We start from the raw sequence: 17,043 nt of genomic DNA on the forward strand, positions 1-17,043 counted from the left end.
TATAAAGGGAGGATGAATCCAACCCAGTGGCTGCAGGCTTACGCCACCGCCGTCCATGCCGTCGAAGGAGACACCAACGTCATGGCTAATTATCTCCCCGTCATGCTCACGCCAGCTGCCATGAGCTGGTTCACAAGCCTTGCCCTGGACTCCATCGGATCTTGGGAAGATCTGAAAAGAGTTTTCATCGACAACTACATGGCCACATGCAGGCGGCCGGGTACCAAGCACGATCTCAACCGCATCACCCAAAAGCCGTCCGAACTACTCCGTAGCTACATCAGACGCTTCTCCGAGATGAGGAATTCTATTCCCAACATCACGGAAGCCGAAGTCATCACCGCCTTCGTCCGAGGACTTCATCACCGAGAACTCTGTTCTAAGTTCAACAGGAAGCCACCTACCGGAATCGGCGAGATGATCACAACTGCCAACCAATACGCCGACGCCGAGGAAGCAGAGGTGCGTTTTAATGAAGATACAGGCACTAATCGCCCGCCTCGCCGCCACGACGACCGCAACGACGATCGGCAGCACAACAATCGCCACCACGACGACCGCAATGAAGACCGACAGCACAACGGTCGCCGCTACGATGATCGCAGTTTCCATCGGGACAGCGGACGAGATCGGCCAGATGGATACAAAGTTGGTTAGAATCGCCGCCGCCGACCAGATCACTTTGTTGCCAACGTCAATGAGCCACGCGCAAAGCACAACTACGATGAGCAGTACAAGAAGATCCTTGACGGATCATGCCCCCTGCACAAGAATGCCAAACATAAGATGAAGGACTGCCTTGGTTTGGCTAAGGAGTTCTAGGAGAACAAGTACAACGATGACAATGGCGGGAACAGAGGACGCCGACCTCCTAGGGATAATAATAATGCCTTCTAGGACCACGACAAGGTGGTCGCCACCATCTTCGGGGGTTTCGCCTCCAACGAGAGCAGAAGGGAACGGAAGCTCGCCGCCCGACGAGTGCTCGTCGTCATTTCAGAAGAAACCACCGCCAACCCCAGCTACCGCCCGTGGTCCGAAGTCTCCATCACCTTTAGCAGGGCTGACCAGTGGGCAGACATACCCTACATAGGGCGTTTTCCGCTCGTCCTTGACGCGACTGTCCAGAAGGTGCTCTTTAGAAAAGTCCTTGTCAACGGCGGGAGCGCTTTGAATCTACTCTTCGCCGAGGCCCTAAGGGAGCTCGACCTCGGGCCAACAGATCTCACGCCTTCAGACTCCTCCTTCTGGGGTGTGGTACCTGGAAGGGCATCCAGACCGCTTGGGGAGATTACCCTGCCAGTACAGTTCGGCACGGCAACCAACTACTGAGTGGAGCATATCAACTTCTATGTCGCAGACTTCGACACCGCCTATCAAGCCATACTGGGGTGACTGGCTCTAGCCAAGTTCATGGCCATTCCGCACTACGCGTATTTGGTGTTAAAGATGCCTTCACCTACAGGAGTCCTATCTCTGTGGGCCAACCTCTCCGTCGCCTACGCCTGCGAGACAAAAAGTCTCGCCCTCGCCGAAGCCACCGACCTCTCCATCCAGATGGCCAGCGTGGTCGCCGAAGCCAAGATGGCATCTGCTGACGACATGGAGATCCCAGAGCCTCCCCGTGCCTCCGCCAAGTCCAAGGAAGTCAAGGAGATCGGCCTCGGCCTCGACGATCCCTCCAACACGGTAAAAATTAGGGCTCACCTTGACCCCAAATAGGAAAGCGCGCTCGTCTCCTTCCTATGTGCCAACGCCGATGTGTTTGCTTGGAAACCTGCAGACATGCCGGGGGTACCGTAGGAGAAGATCAAGCACTCCTTGAATGTCTCACCGACCGCTAAACCAATCAAGCAGAAACTTCATCGATTCGCGCCGGACAAAAAGGAGGCTATTAGGGTAGAAATAAAACGGCTCTTAGCTGCCGGATTTATAAAAAAAGTGTATCATCCAGATTGGTTAGCTAATCCTGTTCTTGTTAAGAAAAAGAATAAAGAATGGAGAATGTGTGTTGATTATACTGATATTAACAAACACTCCATCGTTGGCTACGAATTGCTCTCCTTTCTTGACTGTTACTCTAGCTACCATCAGATCTCCTTCAAGAAGGAAGACCAGGTCAAAACGTCTTTCATTACGCCTTTCGGTGCATACTGCTACACTACTATGTCCTTCGGACTAAAGAACGCTGGAGCGACCTACCAAAGGGCTATCTAGACGTGCCTCGACCAACAGATTGGCCGTAACGTTGAGGCCTACATCGACGACGTGGTCGTCAAGACTAAAACCGCCGACAAACTCATCGCCAACCTCGAAGAAACTTTCACAAACTTGAGCAAATACCGATGGAAGCTGAACCCCTCAAAGTGCATCTTTAGAGTTCCATCCGGTATCCTGCTAGGCTACATCGTCAACGCTCGGGGCATTGAACCGAACCCCGATAAGGTATCCGCCATCACCAACATGAAGCGGCCAACATGTGTCAAGGATATATAGAAGCTTACAGGCTGCATGGCTGCGTTAAGCCGATTTATTTCGCGCCTCAGTGAAAAAGGGCTACCCTTCTTCAAGCTCCTCAAGGCCTCCGAGCTCTTCTCTTGGTCGGAGGAGGCAGACACAGCTTTCGAGCAGCTCAAATTGTTTTTAACAAAACCTCCAATCATGATAGCGCCATGACCAGATGAAACTCTGCTGGTTTACATCGCCGCCACTTCTCGAGTTGTCAGTACGGCTATTGTCGTCGAACGCGAGGAAACTGGACACGCCTACAAGGTACAATGTCCGGTCTATTTCATCAGCGAGGTACTTAATGAGCCCAAAACTCGTTATCCTCAGGTGCAAAAGCTGTTATATGCAATTTTGATCACCTCACGCAAGCTCCGACATTACTTCGAATACTACAAGATCGCCGTGGTCACTGAGTTCCCTCTAGGGGATATCCTCCACAATAAAGAGGCCAATGGCTGTATTATCAAGTGGGCCGTTGAACTCGGCACCTACTCCATTGACTTCAGAAGCAGACCGACCGTAAAGTCACAGGCGCTTGCCGATTTCATCGCTGAGTGGACCGAAATCCAAGAACCCATCGCCGCCACTTGCCCCGAGCACTAGGTGACGTACTTCGACGGCGCCCTTAATATCAATGGTGCCAGTGCGGGCATTCTGTTCATCACACCGACAAAGGATAAACTCTGATATGTTCTTCGCATACATTTCCTGGTCTCCAACAACGCCGCGGAATACGAAGCATGTCTCCACGGCCTCCATATAGCCGTCGAGCTCAGCGTCAAACGCCTCATGGTATACGGGGATTTCGCGCTGGTTATCAATCAACTCAATAAAGATTGGTCCTATTCCAGTGAGAAGATGGACGCATACTGTGCCGAAATCAGGAAGCTTGAAGGCAAATTCTATGGCATCGAGTACCACCACGTGGTACGGGATCAAAACCAAATAGCCGACCAGCTATCAAAGATAGGATCTTCTCGCACCGCGGCTCCACCAGGGGTTTTCGTTTAGGACCTCTTGACACCATCCATTAAAGAAGATAATGAAGTTGTAGAAGTACCCCCTGCCGAGCAGTTGGTACTCACGATACCTTCGCAGGTCATCGATTGGAGGGAACAGTTCATCAAATACCTCTCCAACGGCAAAGTACCCGCCGACAAAATCGAAACCGAACGACTAATTCGCCGAAGTAAGCACTACGTGTTGGTAGACGACAGCCTGATGAGGAAAAGTGCCAAGGAAGGGATACTGTAGAAGTGTGTCATCCAAGACGTCGGTGTGAAGCTACTCTCTGAAATTCACTCTGGCTCCTGTGGCAACCACGCGACTTCGAGGACACTGGTCGGCAAAGCTTTCCAAGTAGGTTTTTACTGGCCCACGGCCATCTCTGATGCGAAAAATCTCGTTCGACGATGTGAGGGTTGTCAGTTTTTTGCCAAGCAAATACATGTACCGGCACAGGAACTACAGACCATCCTAGCTTCCTGGCCATTCTCATGCTGGGGACTGGATATGATTGGACCTTTCAAGCCAGCGCCAGGAGGTTTCCGGTATGTGTATGTCGCCATTGATAAGTTCTTCAAGTGGATTGAGTACAAACCACTCATCGCAGCTACTGCTAAGAAAGCAGTCGAGCTCTTTGAAGACATCGTACACAGATTTGGTCTCCCGAACAACATCATCACCGACCTCGGGACAACTTTTACCGGCCATCATTTTTGGGACTTCTACGAAGAACGATGCATCTCTGTTAAATACGTTTCCGTTGCTCATCCTAGAGCTAACGGCCAGGTCGAACGAGCCAATGGTATGATCCTCGACGCCCTCAAAAAAAAGGCTCTATCAAAAAGAAGAAAAGCATTCGGGCAGATGGCTCAAAGAACTACCAGCTGTGGTCTGGGGACTGCGCACTCAAGCTAGTCACAGTACCGGCGTATCTCCATATTTTATGGTCTACGGCTCAGAGGCCATACTTCCAGCGGATATTGCATTCCGAGCACCCAGAGTAGAAAACTATGATGAAGACCAAGCCGCAGCTATTCGGATAGAAGACATTGATCGGGCCGAGGAAGAACGTCTGATTACTTGCGTTCACACATCCAAGTACCTTGAAGGTCTGCGGAGGTATTACAACCGTAACGTCAAAGGTCGTTCATTCGCGATCGGTGACCTCGTCTTACGGCGGAAACAAAAAACCGAAGGGCTTCACAAGCTGTCTTCACCATGGGAGGGCCCTTACATCATAAAAGGTGTTACTTGACCAGGGTCTTATCGCTTATGCGACTTAGATGGACTTGATGTTCCCAACTCCTGGCACATAGAGCACCTTATACGTTTCTACCCCTGAAATAACATAGATATGTATTCTTTACTTTAATATTAATAAAGTTCTGGTCTCCATAATTTTTCTCCATTTTTTCCTTCATCATAAGCTTCACTTACCGTTAGCGGGCTATACGCCACTCCGTGACGGTCTCCAATACGCTCGCCAAGTACGCCCAAATCACCGAGCACGATTTCTCCAAATCGCCGAGCACGATTTCTCTAAATCACCGAGCACGATTTCTCCAAATCGCCGAGCACGATTTCTCCAAATCACCGAGCACGATTTCTCCAAATCGTCGAACACTTTAACTCCAAAAATCGCTGAACACGATTTCTCCAATTCGCCGAGTACGATTTCTCGATAAATCGCCTACTATGTTTTCTCCGGATCGCACATGTTTTTCTACCAAAAACGACGACGATTTTTCGCTACAAATTTCAAAACATAGCTCGCCAATATTCGAGCAGCACACGTTTTTTCCTTCTGTTTTCTATGGAGAAGACCCAGTCTCCGACTACATCCTACGCGCGCTCAGGAGCTCTGCGCCCTGCGTTACGGTTGGTCGGCTGCGGTTCCTTGGTCACGCCTGTTCATCCTACACGTGTCAGGGTCTCTGCGCTCGACGTTATGAACTACAGGCTAGTCAAGGCCTAGATTTCAGGCATGAACTAACTGCTCGGACGCCACTTGAACTATTTTTCTCGCCAAGTTACTCAAGTTGGCTGCTGAACAGCATGTTTTTTGCAATGAGAACTCCGGAGGACACCAAGGGTCCAACATCCCACCAAACGTGCTATGAGCTCCGTGCTCTGCGTGTTGGACGGTAGGTTGCGGTCTTGTGATAACGCTTGTTTTTCCCAACATACGCATGAGCTCCACGTTACGCGTTACGGATTACGGCCTAACTAAGGCGTCAAGTTTAGCGAAAACTAATTGATCAAACACTACTTATGCATAACTGCATTGGGAAGTAAATACAACGGTTCTTCATCGCCAGGTTAATTAAAGTGTTATAGACGATAATATTCGGGCAGCTTTCTTAAGCTTCGCCTCCAGTTTCTGTTTCGCCAAACAGGTCTATATCGCCGACAAGAATTTTTGCAACTTCCTCAACGTCATCCTCCAGCTGCTGGGTTTGCGCGTCGGTAAGCCCATCGGCGAACCCACCACCTATCGACTGGATGTCGATGGACGGATAATGGGACCGAACCACTGCAAGGGCATGAGTAGCGGCGGTCAAAACGGCGTCGCGGTTGAAGTTTTTGAAGTTCTCCCACGCTGCCTTGCATCTCTGAATGATGGTGTCCGGCCCTGACTGCCTGCTGTCAGGACGAGGCGCCGGTTCAACGTCGATGCAGTCGAGTACTGGTTTTATTGCGGCGGTTATAGTGTTGAAGTTGTCTTTTTGGACTTTGGTTTCCTGCACCAGCACATCGAACTGTGCCTTGGTTTTGTGACGATAATCTACAAGAATTGCAATGGCTCGTCACGACCAAAAAGTATTACGATATTACTTTCGATCAGGGGGTACCTACCTTTCAATTCTTCGGCCAGTTTATCTGCTCGCTCTGACTCCTTCGTTTTCTCTTGTCGGATTTGCTCGACGGTCTGGCGAAGCTGGCTGAGTTCTGCGTCTTGCTCTGCAAGCACAAAAGATAAGAAAAGGAAAAAATGAACGGCCAATTAATGCAGAGAACATTATGTGAAAAAGAATACCGGATTTCAGCTTGGATACATCCTCGAACTGCTGGCACTTCCGGTCGAGCTGCTCGTTTTTATTTTTGAGTTCTCCGTTTTTCTTGCCCAACTGCTCGGACATATTTTTCATTTCCTCGGATACAATCGCCAGCTGCTCGGATGTCTTCTTCAGCTGCTCGGACGCATCTGTTAGCCGATCGGATAGAACCTCCTTCTGATGTTCAAGGTCCCGCGAGTTCGACTCCGCAAGGTCCCGCTCGCGCTGGGCCCTCTGAATACTTTTCTCCGAAAGACTTCATGCCTCCCGGAGTCTCTTATTTTCCTCGGCGAGGGGCTCCATCCTCTTCATCAGTTGGTGTCGTTGATCGGCTGTTCGAGCTATCCCCTGCGGATTAACAGTGCAAGAGATAAACCTTGATCTCCAACAACATGTATCAGTGTTCCAGGTGCGGTACTCACCTCGATTTGAGTCATAACTCCAGCAACGGCGGATTTCAACCTCTTTATTTCCCTGGTGGTGTTTTCTTCCTCGATGACTACTACCTCTTCCCTGCGTTTTCAGAGAATCCGGATGGACTGGGGTTTAGGTACGGCACGCTCGATCTCCACAACCTTGTCCTCCTCCGCCGTCGCTTGAGGCACCACTAGGGGGCTCTGTGGTCGGACTGCCACTCCGACCACTCCTGGCATCCCTCCGGGTGACGACGTTTGCTCTTCGGCCGTTGAGGGAGTTGCATCCTTAGCTTCCAGCGCATCAACAACAGCTGCAGTTCCGCTACCAAGGTATCGACTTTTTCGGTCGTAGCCTCGGTTGCGGTCGCCGACGCGCCTGTTGTGTGCGCCAACGATTCACCATCGCTAGGACTGCTGGAAGCGGCGACTGGCCCGTCCTCTGTTCGTCGAGCACTCAGGGACTCCTAGACGGGAGCAGTCGTCATTTTTTCTGAGGCCACGGGCCTCGGCGTTGCACTACATAATAATAACTTCTCAGTAACCAAGAGAAATCAAGGAACAATATTATTACTACAAGGCAAAAATACTTACGGTTTGGTCTTTCGATTGATTTTCTTGAATCGGCAATGCCTCCCCGATCCCCTAGGCATGGCTGCTTGGTCTACTTTCTGGGAGGACTCCTGCGCCTCTGCGGTGGGCTACCGCTCTTCTTGGAGACCGGGCACCCCCCCTTCTATGCGTTGTCCTGCGGTTATCCCCTCTTGTTGCTCAGGGACTTCGGTAGTTTGCATCACCGGGACTTCCGTCATTGCCCGAACATACCCTTCCCGTGATTGCTGCTTGGGAGCTTCAGCATCTGCCGATGCCTCCGCCGTGCTCAGTGGAAGCGCTGATTGGTCATCATCATCGTCCGACCACTCCAACACAACCGTTCGGCGTGGCCGGACTGTTCGGTCCTCTCCAAGAGAGATGCCGCCTGGTTTGTGTGCATGAGAGCTCGCGATTTTTCTTCTTTTTTGGACCGGCTCGTCTACTACTGGTCTTTTCCCACGGACCTTCTCCGACACTGGGGATGGACTATCCGACGAGGAGCTCAGCTCATCCTCTTCGGGCTGCAGTGGCCGCCGAATGTCTACTCCTTTAGGCCAATCGGCTCTCGGCACATTTGAAAAATATATTACCCTATCCTGCGAATGGATCTTTTCATAAGTAAGTCAGTCCTATGCTCGGCAATTGATGCCTGGTCGATGCGAAGTGAAAGGGTTACCTGAGGAGGTGGATTGCCGCAGTTGAAAGCCTTCGTTCCTTTCAGCCAGCTGAATGAAACATTGGAAGTGAATAGATCCATGGCACGATCTATCACTTCTTTCTTTGTCAGGCGGTCCATGTTTTCATGGGTACCGTCGTTATCACCTTTAAAGTCGAACGCCGGGTGGGCCCTCTCTTTGTAGGGTTGGACGCGCCGAACTATGAAGCTAGCTGCAACCAGTTCACCCCTAAGCTCCACGCTCTTCATCAATTCCAGAAGTTCCATTACTTGCTCCATGTCAGCATTGTTGGGTCTCTCTGACCAGCTACTATGGTTAACCGGGATGTGATGGACGTCGCATCGAATCATTGGGTGACTTTGTTTGATATAGAACCATCTGGCGTTCCAACCTTTCAGGGAGGTATTCAGCGGAACGTTGATGTATTCGCTGGCCATCCCATCCCTGAGCTGCAGGTACACGCCGCTGACCACCTTTGAACCACTGCCACCCTTCTTCTTCAGACAGAACAGGTGCCTGAAGAGGTTGAAGTGTGGAAGAATACCGAGAAACGCCTCGCATAAATGAATAAAGATGGACATATGCAGTATGGTGTTGGGGTGCAGGTTGCAGAGGCTAATCGCCCAAAACTCCATAAGATCCCTCAGAAAGGGGTGGACAGGAAACCCTAATCCCCGCCAGAAATAATCTTCAAATACTACAGCCTCATCAGTATGTGGTGTCAGGAAGGGCTCACCACTAGCCGGCCGCCATCCAGCAGTGAGGCGGTCTGGGAGAACGCTCACCACCACCATCCTATCGAGATCCGCCGCCGACGTCTTCGACGGCACCCACTCCTCGTCACGGCTGGCTCCGACCGCCACTTTCTTCGGCTTTGCAGCTCCTTTTTTCGGCGCCATTTTCTACGGATTGGAACTGGGTTGGAGCCGAGTGCTCGCGATGGTGGAGCATAGGGTTTGCGAAGGAAGGAAGAAAGGCAAACTGAGTGAGGTAGGAGGCGATGTATGTGGCGACGCGGTTATAAAGCACTTCCTATAGTTTTTATAGCGCCTGAGGGTTTTTGGGAAACCGTTCCCGCGATCAGCGCTACTTCGACTCCTCGAATATGGTTTAATGGGCCATAACTTGGGCTATTACGTAACAGTAGCCCACGCCGCTCATTTATCGCCGCCACCTATTCTCCGATTTCTCCGCAATTTAATGAGACTTAGTAACTGATATTGTACAGCCATTACTCTGAATTTTTCGTCGCGGTTTGATTTATCCGATATCTACGCCAGAAACACGGGGACTGGCTACCTGCTCGGAAGGTTTACTAATTTCTGAGCCTGGCACCACGTGACTACGTCACCTACTGTCAGGCTCGGGGACTAAGTGGGCACACTTCACCTTGCGGTGAATGCGTTTGTTTTTCTGAAAGACTCCGAGCCTCCAAAAGATAAAACCAGGTATCTTTACCCTCGTTTTCGGATTCTAAGTGGGCACACTTCATTTTACCGTGCAGGAATTTTCAATTTTGGACTTGAGCTCCTTACACCCTTATGATAAGCCGTGCTCAGAACATACTGCTCGGCGATACTGTACGCTGCTCGGCAGCTGCTCACAACTGCTCGATGACTCCTTATGGTGGTCGGACCATGATTTGGACAGCTCGGTTTTGGTTCGCACCTACTCGGAAAGTCTCAAGACGGCGTTGCACAACGGGTACAAGGCGCTCGGAGACTAGCTGTGGGGGTATGACCCTGGATACCCACGGCAGGTCACATGGGCTATGCCTCCAGAGGCGGTCCAGCCTACAAGAAGGAGCCTTGCGGGGCACGATTCTGATCGGCGACTCCCACAAGGCACGGGGAGGATATCCTGAAGATGTTACGAGATCTGATAGGATACGTACGATCCCATGTTTCTTGTAATCTGTTATTACTTTTCGGTTATCTCTCAGATCTAACCGACTTGTAACCTTGCTCCCCAGACTATATAAGGCGGGCAGGGACCCCTACAAAATCACGACAAATCATACGATAGCTAATACAAACCAACAGACCATAGGAGTAAGGTATTACGTCATATTGACGGCCTGAACCTATATAACTCGTGTCTTTGTTGCCTTCTTGTTCTTGATTACACGTTCCTCTGCCGATCAATCTACCATCGCGAGATACCCCTCGGTGGACTGCCGACGATATTCTGTCGACACAGAGAAAGAAACTGAGGACGGAGGGGGTGGAATAGTAGGAGCAAATGACCTTGCTCGAGGATCAGCGATGAACGACAACCAGCATAACAACTTTGATTTTCAACTTAAAACTAAATTATTAGTTTATCCGAATTTATGAAGCCCGTGGTGTCAATTCCAAGTTTGCAACTAATACCTGACTGCTCACCAACCCAAATGAAAGTGGCCGCCCAAAGGCCGAAGGGTACCTACCGTTTGGCGTTTGCAACCACCGAAATAATGCACCGTGGCGTCTCATCAGTGCTCAAATCCATACCCAAACCACTACTACGCTGCTGCCAGGATATTTGCACGTCCCTTTGGAACCAATCATTGCTTTCATTGCTAGCAGTAGCAATCAGCGGAAGGACGACTGATTTTGCCGATTCCGTTTCCACAACACTACTACCATTACAAATTCGCCCTTTTTTCACAAAATCAAAACACGTACCACTACATCTTCTAGTCTAGTACATCAAAACCGGAAAGGAGAAAAAAATGAAAGAAAAATAAAAAGAGCAAAAGCTCCAACAGCAACAAAGCAACTGGAACGAAAGCTGCCACCACCTCTTGAGGTCCAACGTCTACATGACGGAGCAGGCGTTTGGGTTCTCGTCGCTGAACGCCGCGGTGTACCTGACCTCGGTGGACGACGCCCTGGCGAGCGGCGCGGCGGTGGGGTCGGCGACGACGTTGCGGACGTACCCGGCGGGCGCCTTCTTGTCGTAGGCCCCCGGCGCGTAAGGGTGCGCCACCATCTCGTAGGGCACGTAGGGCCACGGCTCCACCCGCTTGCCCGTCTTGTAGGCGACGCGGCGCATCACCTTGGCGGCGTCCACGTACCCCGTCACCGTCACCTTGTTCTGCTTCGCCGTCACCTCCACGGAGCTCACGCCCTTCATGTCCTCGAGCGCTTTCTTCACCTTCCGCTCGCAGCCTTCGCAGTCGATCCGCACCTTCATCTCCACCGTCTGCATCAAGTGGAGTTGGGGTCAGTTGAGTTGTTGGGATTTGGGCACAAGACCCCGAACAGAAACAGAACAAGATGGGAAAGATAGGTACCTGGAACTGCTTCCTCTTCTTGAGATGCCGGCGAGTCCTCGGCAAGGAGCAGTACTCGGAGACGACGTCGACGATGCCCATCGCTCGCAGACCTTGCCTTTCTACCGGTGATTGAAGAAACAAGGAAACCAAACACAAGAGGCTCTGCTCTGCGTTCTACAAAGCGCACTGTGAGTCTCGACTCCAGATGGTTGCTAAATATAGGCATCTTGGCCACCGCCCGCATCCAGTGCCGTCCTGACACGTGGGGTGCGGCGCGGGGCCTCGAAGAGTCTTCAAATTTTTTACTTAAAGACGCCTCGCCCCGCGGGGGACTGGTGTGAACGGACGGAGGCCGGAGCCTCTGCAGGCTGCGCGGACGATGATGGGAGGAAGGAAACGGTGGTGGTTCCGGTGGCTTCGATGTGATGTGGGCCCCACACAGGGGGCCACGTGGGGGCGGGCGCGTGGGCAGGTGGTGGTGATTGGTGAAGCACCAAACCAAGGGTGACGCCCGGCCCGTGGACAGGTGGTGGCGGTCAGGTACAGTAGAGCTGCGTGCCGACTGCGAATGCTCTGCTCCTGACCCACGAGACGACTGCGAGGAAGCTGCTGCCAACCGGCCAAAAATAAAAATGGGACTTTGGCTACTGTCATGGTCATGGGTTGGGGTCAGGGCCAGACAGAGACGGCACCGGCCAGCCACCATTTACGAGGTGTACTGGTGTCCTACTTGACCCTGAACTAGAGAACTTGTACTGGTGTACTGGGAGTATGTACTGGAACCTCAAAACTGGCAAGAGCCAGCCGTGAGCAATTTGCTGCAGCTCCGAGATTCACGTACAATTACGTACCAGTTTGTGGTGCTTTGTAAGCATTTTATTTTTATAAAAAATTGTACTGAATTGCTCACTAAAGTTTTTAAAATTAAATAAAAAATTTCTAAAGTTTTTTTTTTTGTACTTAGAGAGTGTGCGCGCACCTAGATGAACTGCAGCAACATATTACATGGCCTGGGTACCGCTTGGATGAGGAGCACTAAATTTCTGAAGTTACAAGTGAGCAACTTGAAAAGATCTACATTTCTCAAGATAGAGGTGAGCAACTTAAAAAGTTTTTTGACATGTCGAGCTGTTAACTTGGCAGGCACGCTCGGAGAATAATGCTACAGTTCGTGACAGTCACGGACCCATCCTTCCTGGGACGATGAACGAAGCTGACATCGGGTCGTGGACTGGACGGAGCCTCATAATTATCCTGGGTGGCGTGGTAGTGGTACGGTCCCTCCCGCCAAGGACTTGGGCCCGTCACGTTCCCTTCCGCGGATGCGCAGGTGGCAGTCGGGACGCGGGATGGCCACGTCACGGGTCACGAGCTGCTTCCTGCTGCTTCGTTGAAGCATGATCCTTCGTTTTCGGTTGTCCTACATGCCCCCATGCTTCACCCACGTGCAGACGTGCTCTGGGACCGTGCGGGGTGGCGGTGCCTCTCCTCTCCGAGAGCCGGGACAGGAGGCAGCAGCCAGAGATCCCTAGCGGCTAGCGCTAGCGGGGCAGATGATGCGCACGCCCGATCCCCCCGATATTTTCCGACCGAGATCCGAATCTTTTAGAGGAATTTAGATCTGTTGGTATTAAGTTTGAATATTCAACATCCAATATCATATTCGTATCTGAATACTTAAATTGTATATTTATGATGTTAATATCCAATCGTATCTCATTTGACATGGTTGACACTATTCGTATTCGAATTCAAATCCAAATATAAATTTAAAAACAAATATAATATCAATAATATCCGTTCATATCTGATCTATTTTCATCTCTACTTTCCACACTTGGATTTGCGCTGCTGGTCGCGTGCAGTCAGTCACTAGCAGAGGCGCCGCCGGTTTGCTTTGTGCTAGGCTCGTAATGTCTGGATAATTATATATAAGTAAAAAAGAACTTTTTCTTTTAAAAAAAAAAAGCAAACCACATGGTATGTATGCCTAATTAATTTATGAGAGAGAGTTAAACTCAACTAGCCAATCCAAACTCACCACTCGCTTACATTTCTAGACACATCTGCTTGCAATTCAATCGATGGCTTAGCAACTCCTGGACGGCTCCATCTTTCCTCAGTTTTGGCAGAGTTTTATTGGCTCGTGGAGTGCCAGTGTGCCACGGCACGGCCGACTCCCGACTGGTCATATATGACAACGGCACGGCCGTGCCAAGTCAGTAAATCGAAAGAACGATAATAATAGGCCACGATCATCCGTGCATGACTCTCGTCGGGACGCGGCTCTGTAGGAACGGGGGGCTCTGTAGGAACGGGCTCTATCTGTCTCCAAACATAAAAACGAATCTCTATTTACTCATTCTTATCCACCTGGCGCCCGAGACAGCAGTGACTGCTTATTCGTCCACGCCCTTTCCCCCACCGCGCTCGTCGGTTGCCACGCCGTGCCCCACTGCCCCGCGTCCCATCGCTGGCCATGCCACGCGGCCATCCTAGGCACCTGTGTCACTCGCTCCCTCACCGTCCAGCCACCCATTTCCCATCGCTGTCACGCTCGCCATTGACCCCGCCAAGGCCACTGGTGGTGCTCGCGCGCCAGGGCTCACGCGTTGGCTCTGAGCTCGACGGTCGGAGTCGACCGGCTCGACCTTTTTCTTCCATATGTTGCATATGTATGTTTCAAGTGTTTCAGATGTTTCATATGTATATTGCAATTATTTCATCTTGATGGATCGAGGGATGTTGCATATGTTGCATACTATATTGCAAGTGTTTCAGAGGCATGTTGTAAACGTTTGTTCAAAATATTTTATCTGTTTTCAGACGTATGTTGCAAGTATTTTTATTTGGACATTGCATATGTTGCAACAGTATGTTCCAAATATTTCAGTTATTTCGGTCTTATGTTGCATCAAGTGGTTTCATGTTGTAAGTTGCAAGTGTTTTATTTTGGATGTTTCACGTACTTCACACACATGTTGCAAGAGTATGTTTCAAATGTTTTATCAATTTTTAGTCTTATGTGTGCATTCATGTTGCAAGTGTTTTATGTTGTTCGGCCGAGGGCCGACGGACGGGGCAAGCGGTGCGCCAAGGGGGCATAGGGGCGCGGACGGAGGTGCTGGGGTGCTGCAGGTCGGGACGCGCTGGGGGCATGCTCGTCCTCAGCCGCTCATCCCGGCTCCCGTGTGTCGTGCGCGCAAAGTGTCGGAGAGAGAGGAGGGGGTCAGGGGAAGGATCGACAAGCGCAGTGACGAGGGCAGAACACACTTATGGGCGGGTGTTGACGGTAGTTAACAACCATTATAAACCGTCAACATAATGCATGAATATGATCACCAACATAGGTTTAGGGGTTTAACCTAACAAATTCTATAAGTTTTGATGAATCTACGTTTTCAGTAGGGTTTATCTAGAAAACCGTCAAGGTGGACTCAAATGTCAGAATTAATCACGCTTATCCGCAACGAAAACAACTCCAAAATGTTTCAAAAGACTCTAGGAGGCAAACCACCGAAGCAGAGGGCAGGTGGTTGCCAGGTGGGGCCGGCCAGCCCCTGGGTCCACCTGTAGGCCGATCGGCCCATGGGGCCATCTGTCAGCCTCCGTGTTGCAATGTCGGTTCTCCACCGCCTTAGGGTTTGCATCTACGCCATTCTTTCAAGTCGGTTTGATTCGAGGGCTCAAAATTACGCTCCGCCCTATATATACTAGCTCTTATCCCCTCCCTCAGGTAGAAATCATTCAGTTAAGAAGGCAGAAACCCTAATCATCCTTAGAGCTCCACCATATTCTAGAGCATGGCTAGCTAGGCTAGATCTAGAGGGAGGCAAGCTTCGCTTGGATTCCTCATCTTGTCAAGAAGCATGACTTGGTATAGCCCCTTGTATCCTCTTTTGTATCTTTCATTATTTATATGTTTGCTACAATTGATTCAACATTGTTCTTAATATTATTCATGTTTCTAGTTTCATGTTCATCGTCTACTTTGATTATATACTTAGTATAGCTAGATTATCATTATATTCAAGCATATGTTCGTATAGCGCTCACTCCAAAGTACAAGGGGTGAGTGGTCGACATTGTGTAAGCATGGTGCTTATATGTTGTTTACATGTTGATGCACCCTATATTCCGGACCATGTGGTGGATCACAGATGTGACGCTTCCATTGACTCCCCGAATATAGGGCAAGTAGGATCTAGTTATGAAGGAAGACAAGCTCTGTTCTTAATCTTCCTTAGTAATATCCCTTATGTGTAAATAAGGAGTTGATCTTAGCCATGACTACTAAGTGTAATTGCACCAATCAATGTATGCTTTGACTTATAATTAAGAATGACTTAGGAATTATTCCTCTAATTTCTACATAGCAATGCTAATGCCATAAAAAGGAGTACTCTGAGTGATCATTTATCATTTATCATTATTTATCATATTTATCTCTTAGCTTACCCCTGTTGTGAGTAGAAGTTGATTATGGTTTACTCCTCCATCATACGTATAAGTTATCAATATATTCCAACTACCTGTCCTTCTCTGTGGTAACAATATAAATAACGATACCTAGAATACTCCCGGGTGAAGTTCTACAATGGTAAATTATCTGTGCGCTTGCAGATCCCTTCATATTCATATTTATATTTTTTCTAGTCACATAAAATACTAAAGTACTTCTTAGTGTCATTCTCGAAGTGGCACTAGGTAGTACCAACAAGAATTTCTGGCATCATAGCCTGGGATGACAGCTTAGCAAAAGTGATGTTAAGAAATGCAACAACATTAGGTGGCTACTTAAACAAGTGACAAGTTAATAAATACCAACAAGCATTTCTGGCGCCGTTGCCGGAGAAGGTAGTGAAAGCATCTAGGCCCTTAGTTGGGTTTCAGTGATTAATTACAATACGAGATTACTGTGACTAACGTGTGTTTTGCAGATGCAATTAAGTTAGGTCATGGTAATAGCAATTGATTGGGCAATCATGGTTGTCATGCCCCTACGATGGAAATCGTTTTGGTTTTCAAAGGATGGACGACAAGGTTAAGGATGGACTAGTTCTAAGTGTCGTTTGGTGTTGAAGAGACACTTAGAGTAGTTTAGGACTTTGTTTTTCCTTTGGCCATACTATTAAAGGAGCTATGGACGAGTAGCTTGATCTAGGTGAGTCTAGTAGGTTAGGTGTGGTGCACACTTGTCAAATCTAGCACTAGGTAGCTCCTAAGTAGCCCTTAGATCAATTGGAGCAACTTTATTCACATATGATTGCGAGTTGGAAGTGAATGGAGGGTCAAATGTTGACCGGATGCTGGCGTAGAGTTGAGTCAGGTCATTTGATCAAGGAGAAGTCGTCTAGATGCGACCGGACGCTGAGTGAAATGTGACCAGACGCTGGGTGCTAGAGTCTGTCAACTCTAGTAAGGTTCCAGAGAGGGAGAATCATGATCGGACACGTCCGGTCAGTGCTGACTGAACGCTGGTTAGGTTCCGGCTACTGACCGGACGCTGAGTAGCAAAGTGACCGGACGCT

At 49.6% G+C, this 17,043-nt stretch overlaps 1 protein-coding gene across 1 annotated transcript; it reads right to left on the reverse strand.

Annotated features, from left to right (window-relative positions):
* Positions 1–10,775: 10,775 nt before the first annotated feature.
* Positions 10,776–11,709, reverse strand: LOC136531993 (heavy metal-associated isoprenylated plant protein 27-like). The gene is made up of 2 exons (XM_066524635.1): positions 11,531–11,709; positions 10,776–11,439 (listed from the first exon to the last, which is right to left on the reverse strand). The coding sequence occupies exons 1-2, from the start codon at positions 11,609–11,611 to the stop codon at positions 11,053–11,055; spliced, it is 468 nt and encodes a 155-aa protein (XP_066380732.1). The 5' UTR covers positions 11,612–11,709; the 3' UTR covers positions 10,776–11,052.
* Between the last annotated feature and the right edge of the window lie 5,334 nt (positions 11,710–17,043).

Source organism: Miscanthus floridulus, unplaced genomic scaffold, assembly GCF_019320115.1.
Source record: "Miscanthus floridulus cultivar M001 unplaced genomic scaffold, ASM1932011v1 fs_501_2_3, whole genome shotgun sequence".
Taxonomy (NCBI): domain Eukaryota; kingdom Viridiplantae; phylum Streptophyta; class Magnoliopsida; order Poales; family Poaceae; genus Miscanthus; species Miscanthus floridulus.

What these genes read in the sequence shown, in the direction of transcription:
- LOC136531993 (XM_066524635.1), bottom strand. Translation starts at nt 11,611, where the DNA reads ATGGGCATCGTCGACGTCGTCTCCGAGTACTGCTCCTTGCCGAGGACT. An exon ending in AGAAGAGGAAGCAGTTCCAG is followed by an intron (nt 11,440 to 11,530) that starts GTACCTATCTTT and finishes CACTTGATGCAG; the next exon opens with ACGGTGGAGATGAAGGTGCG.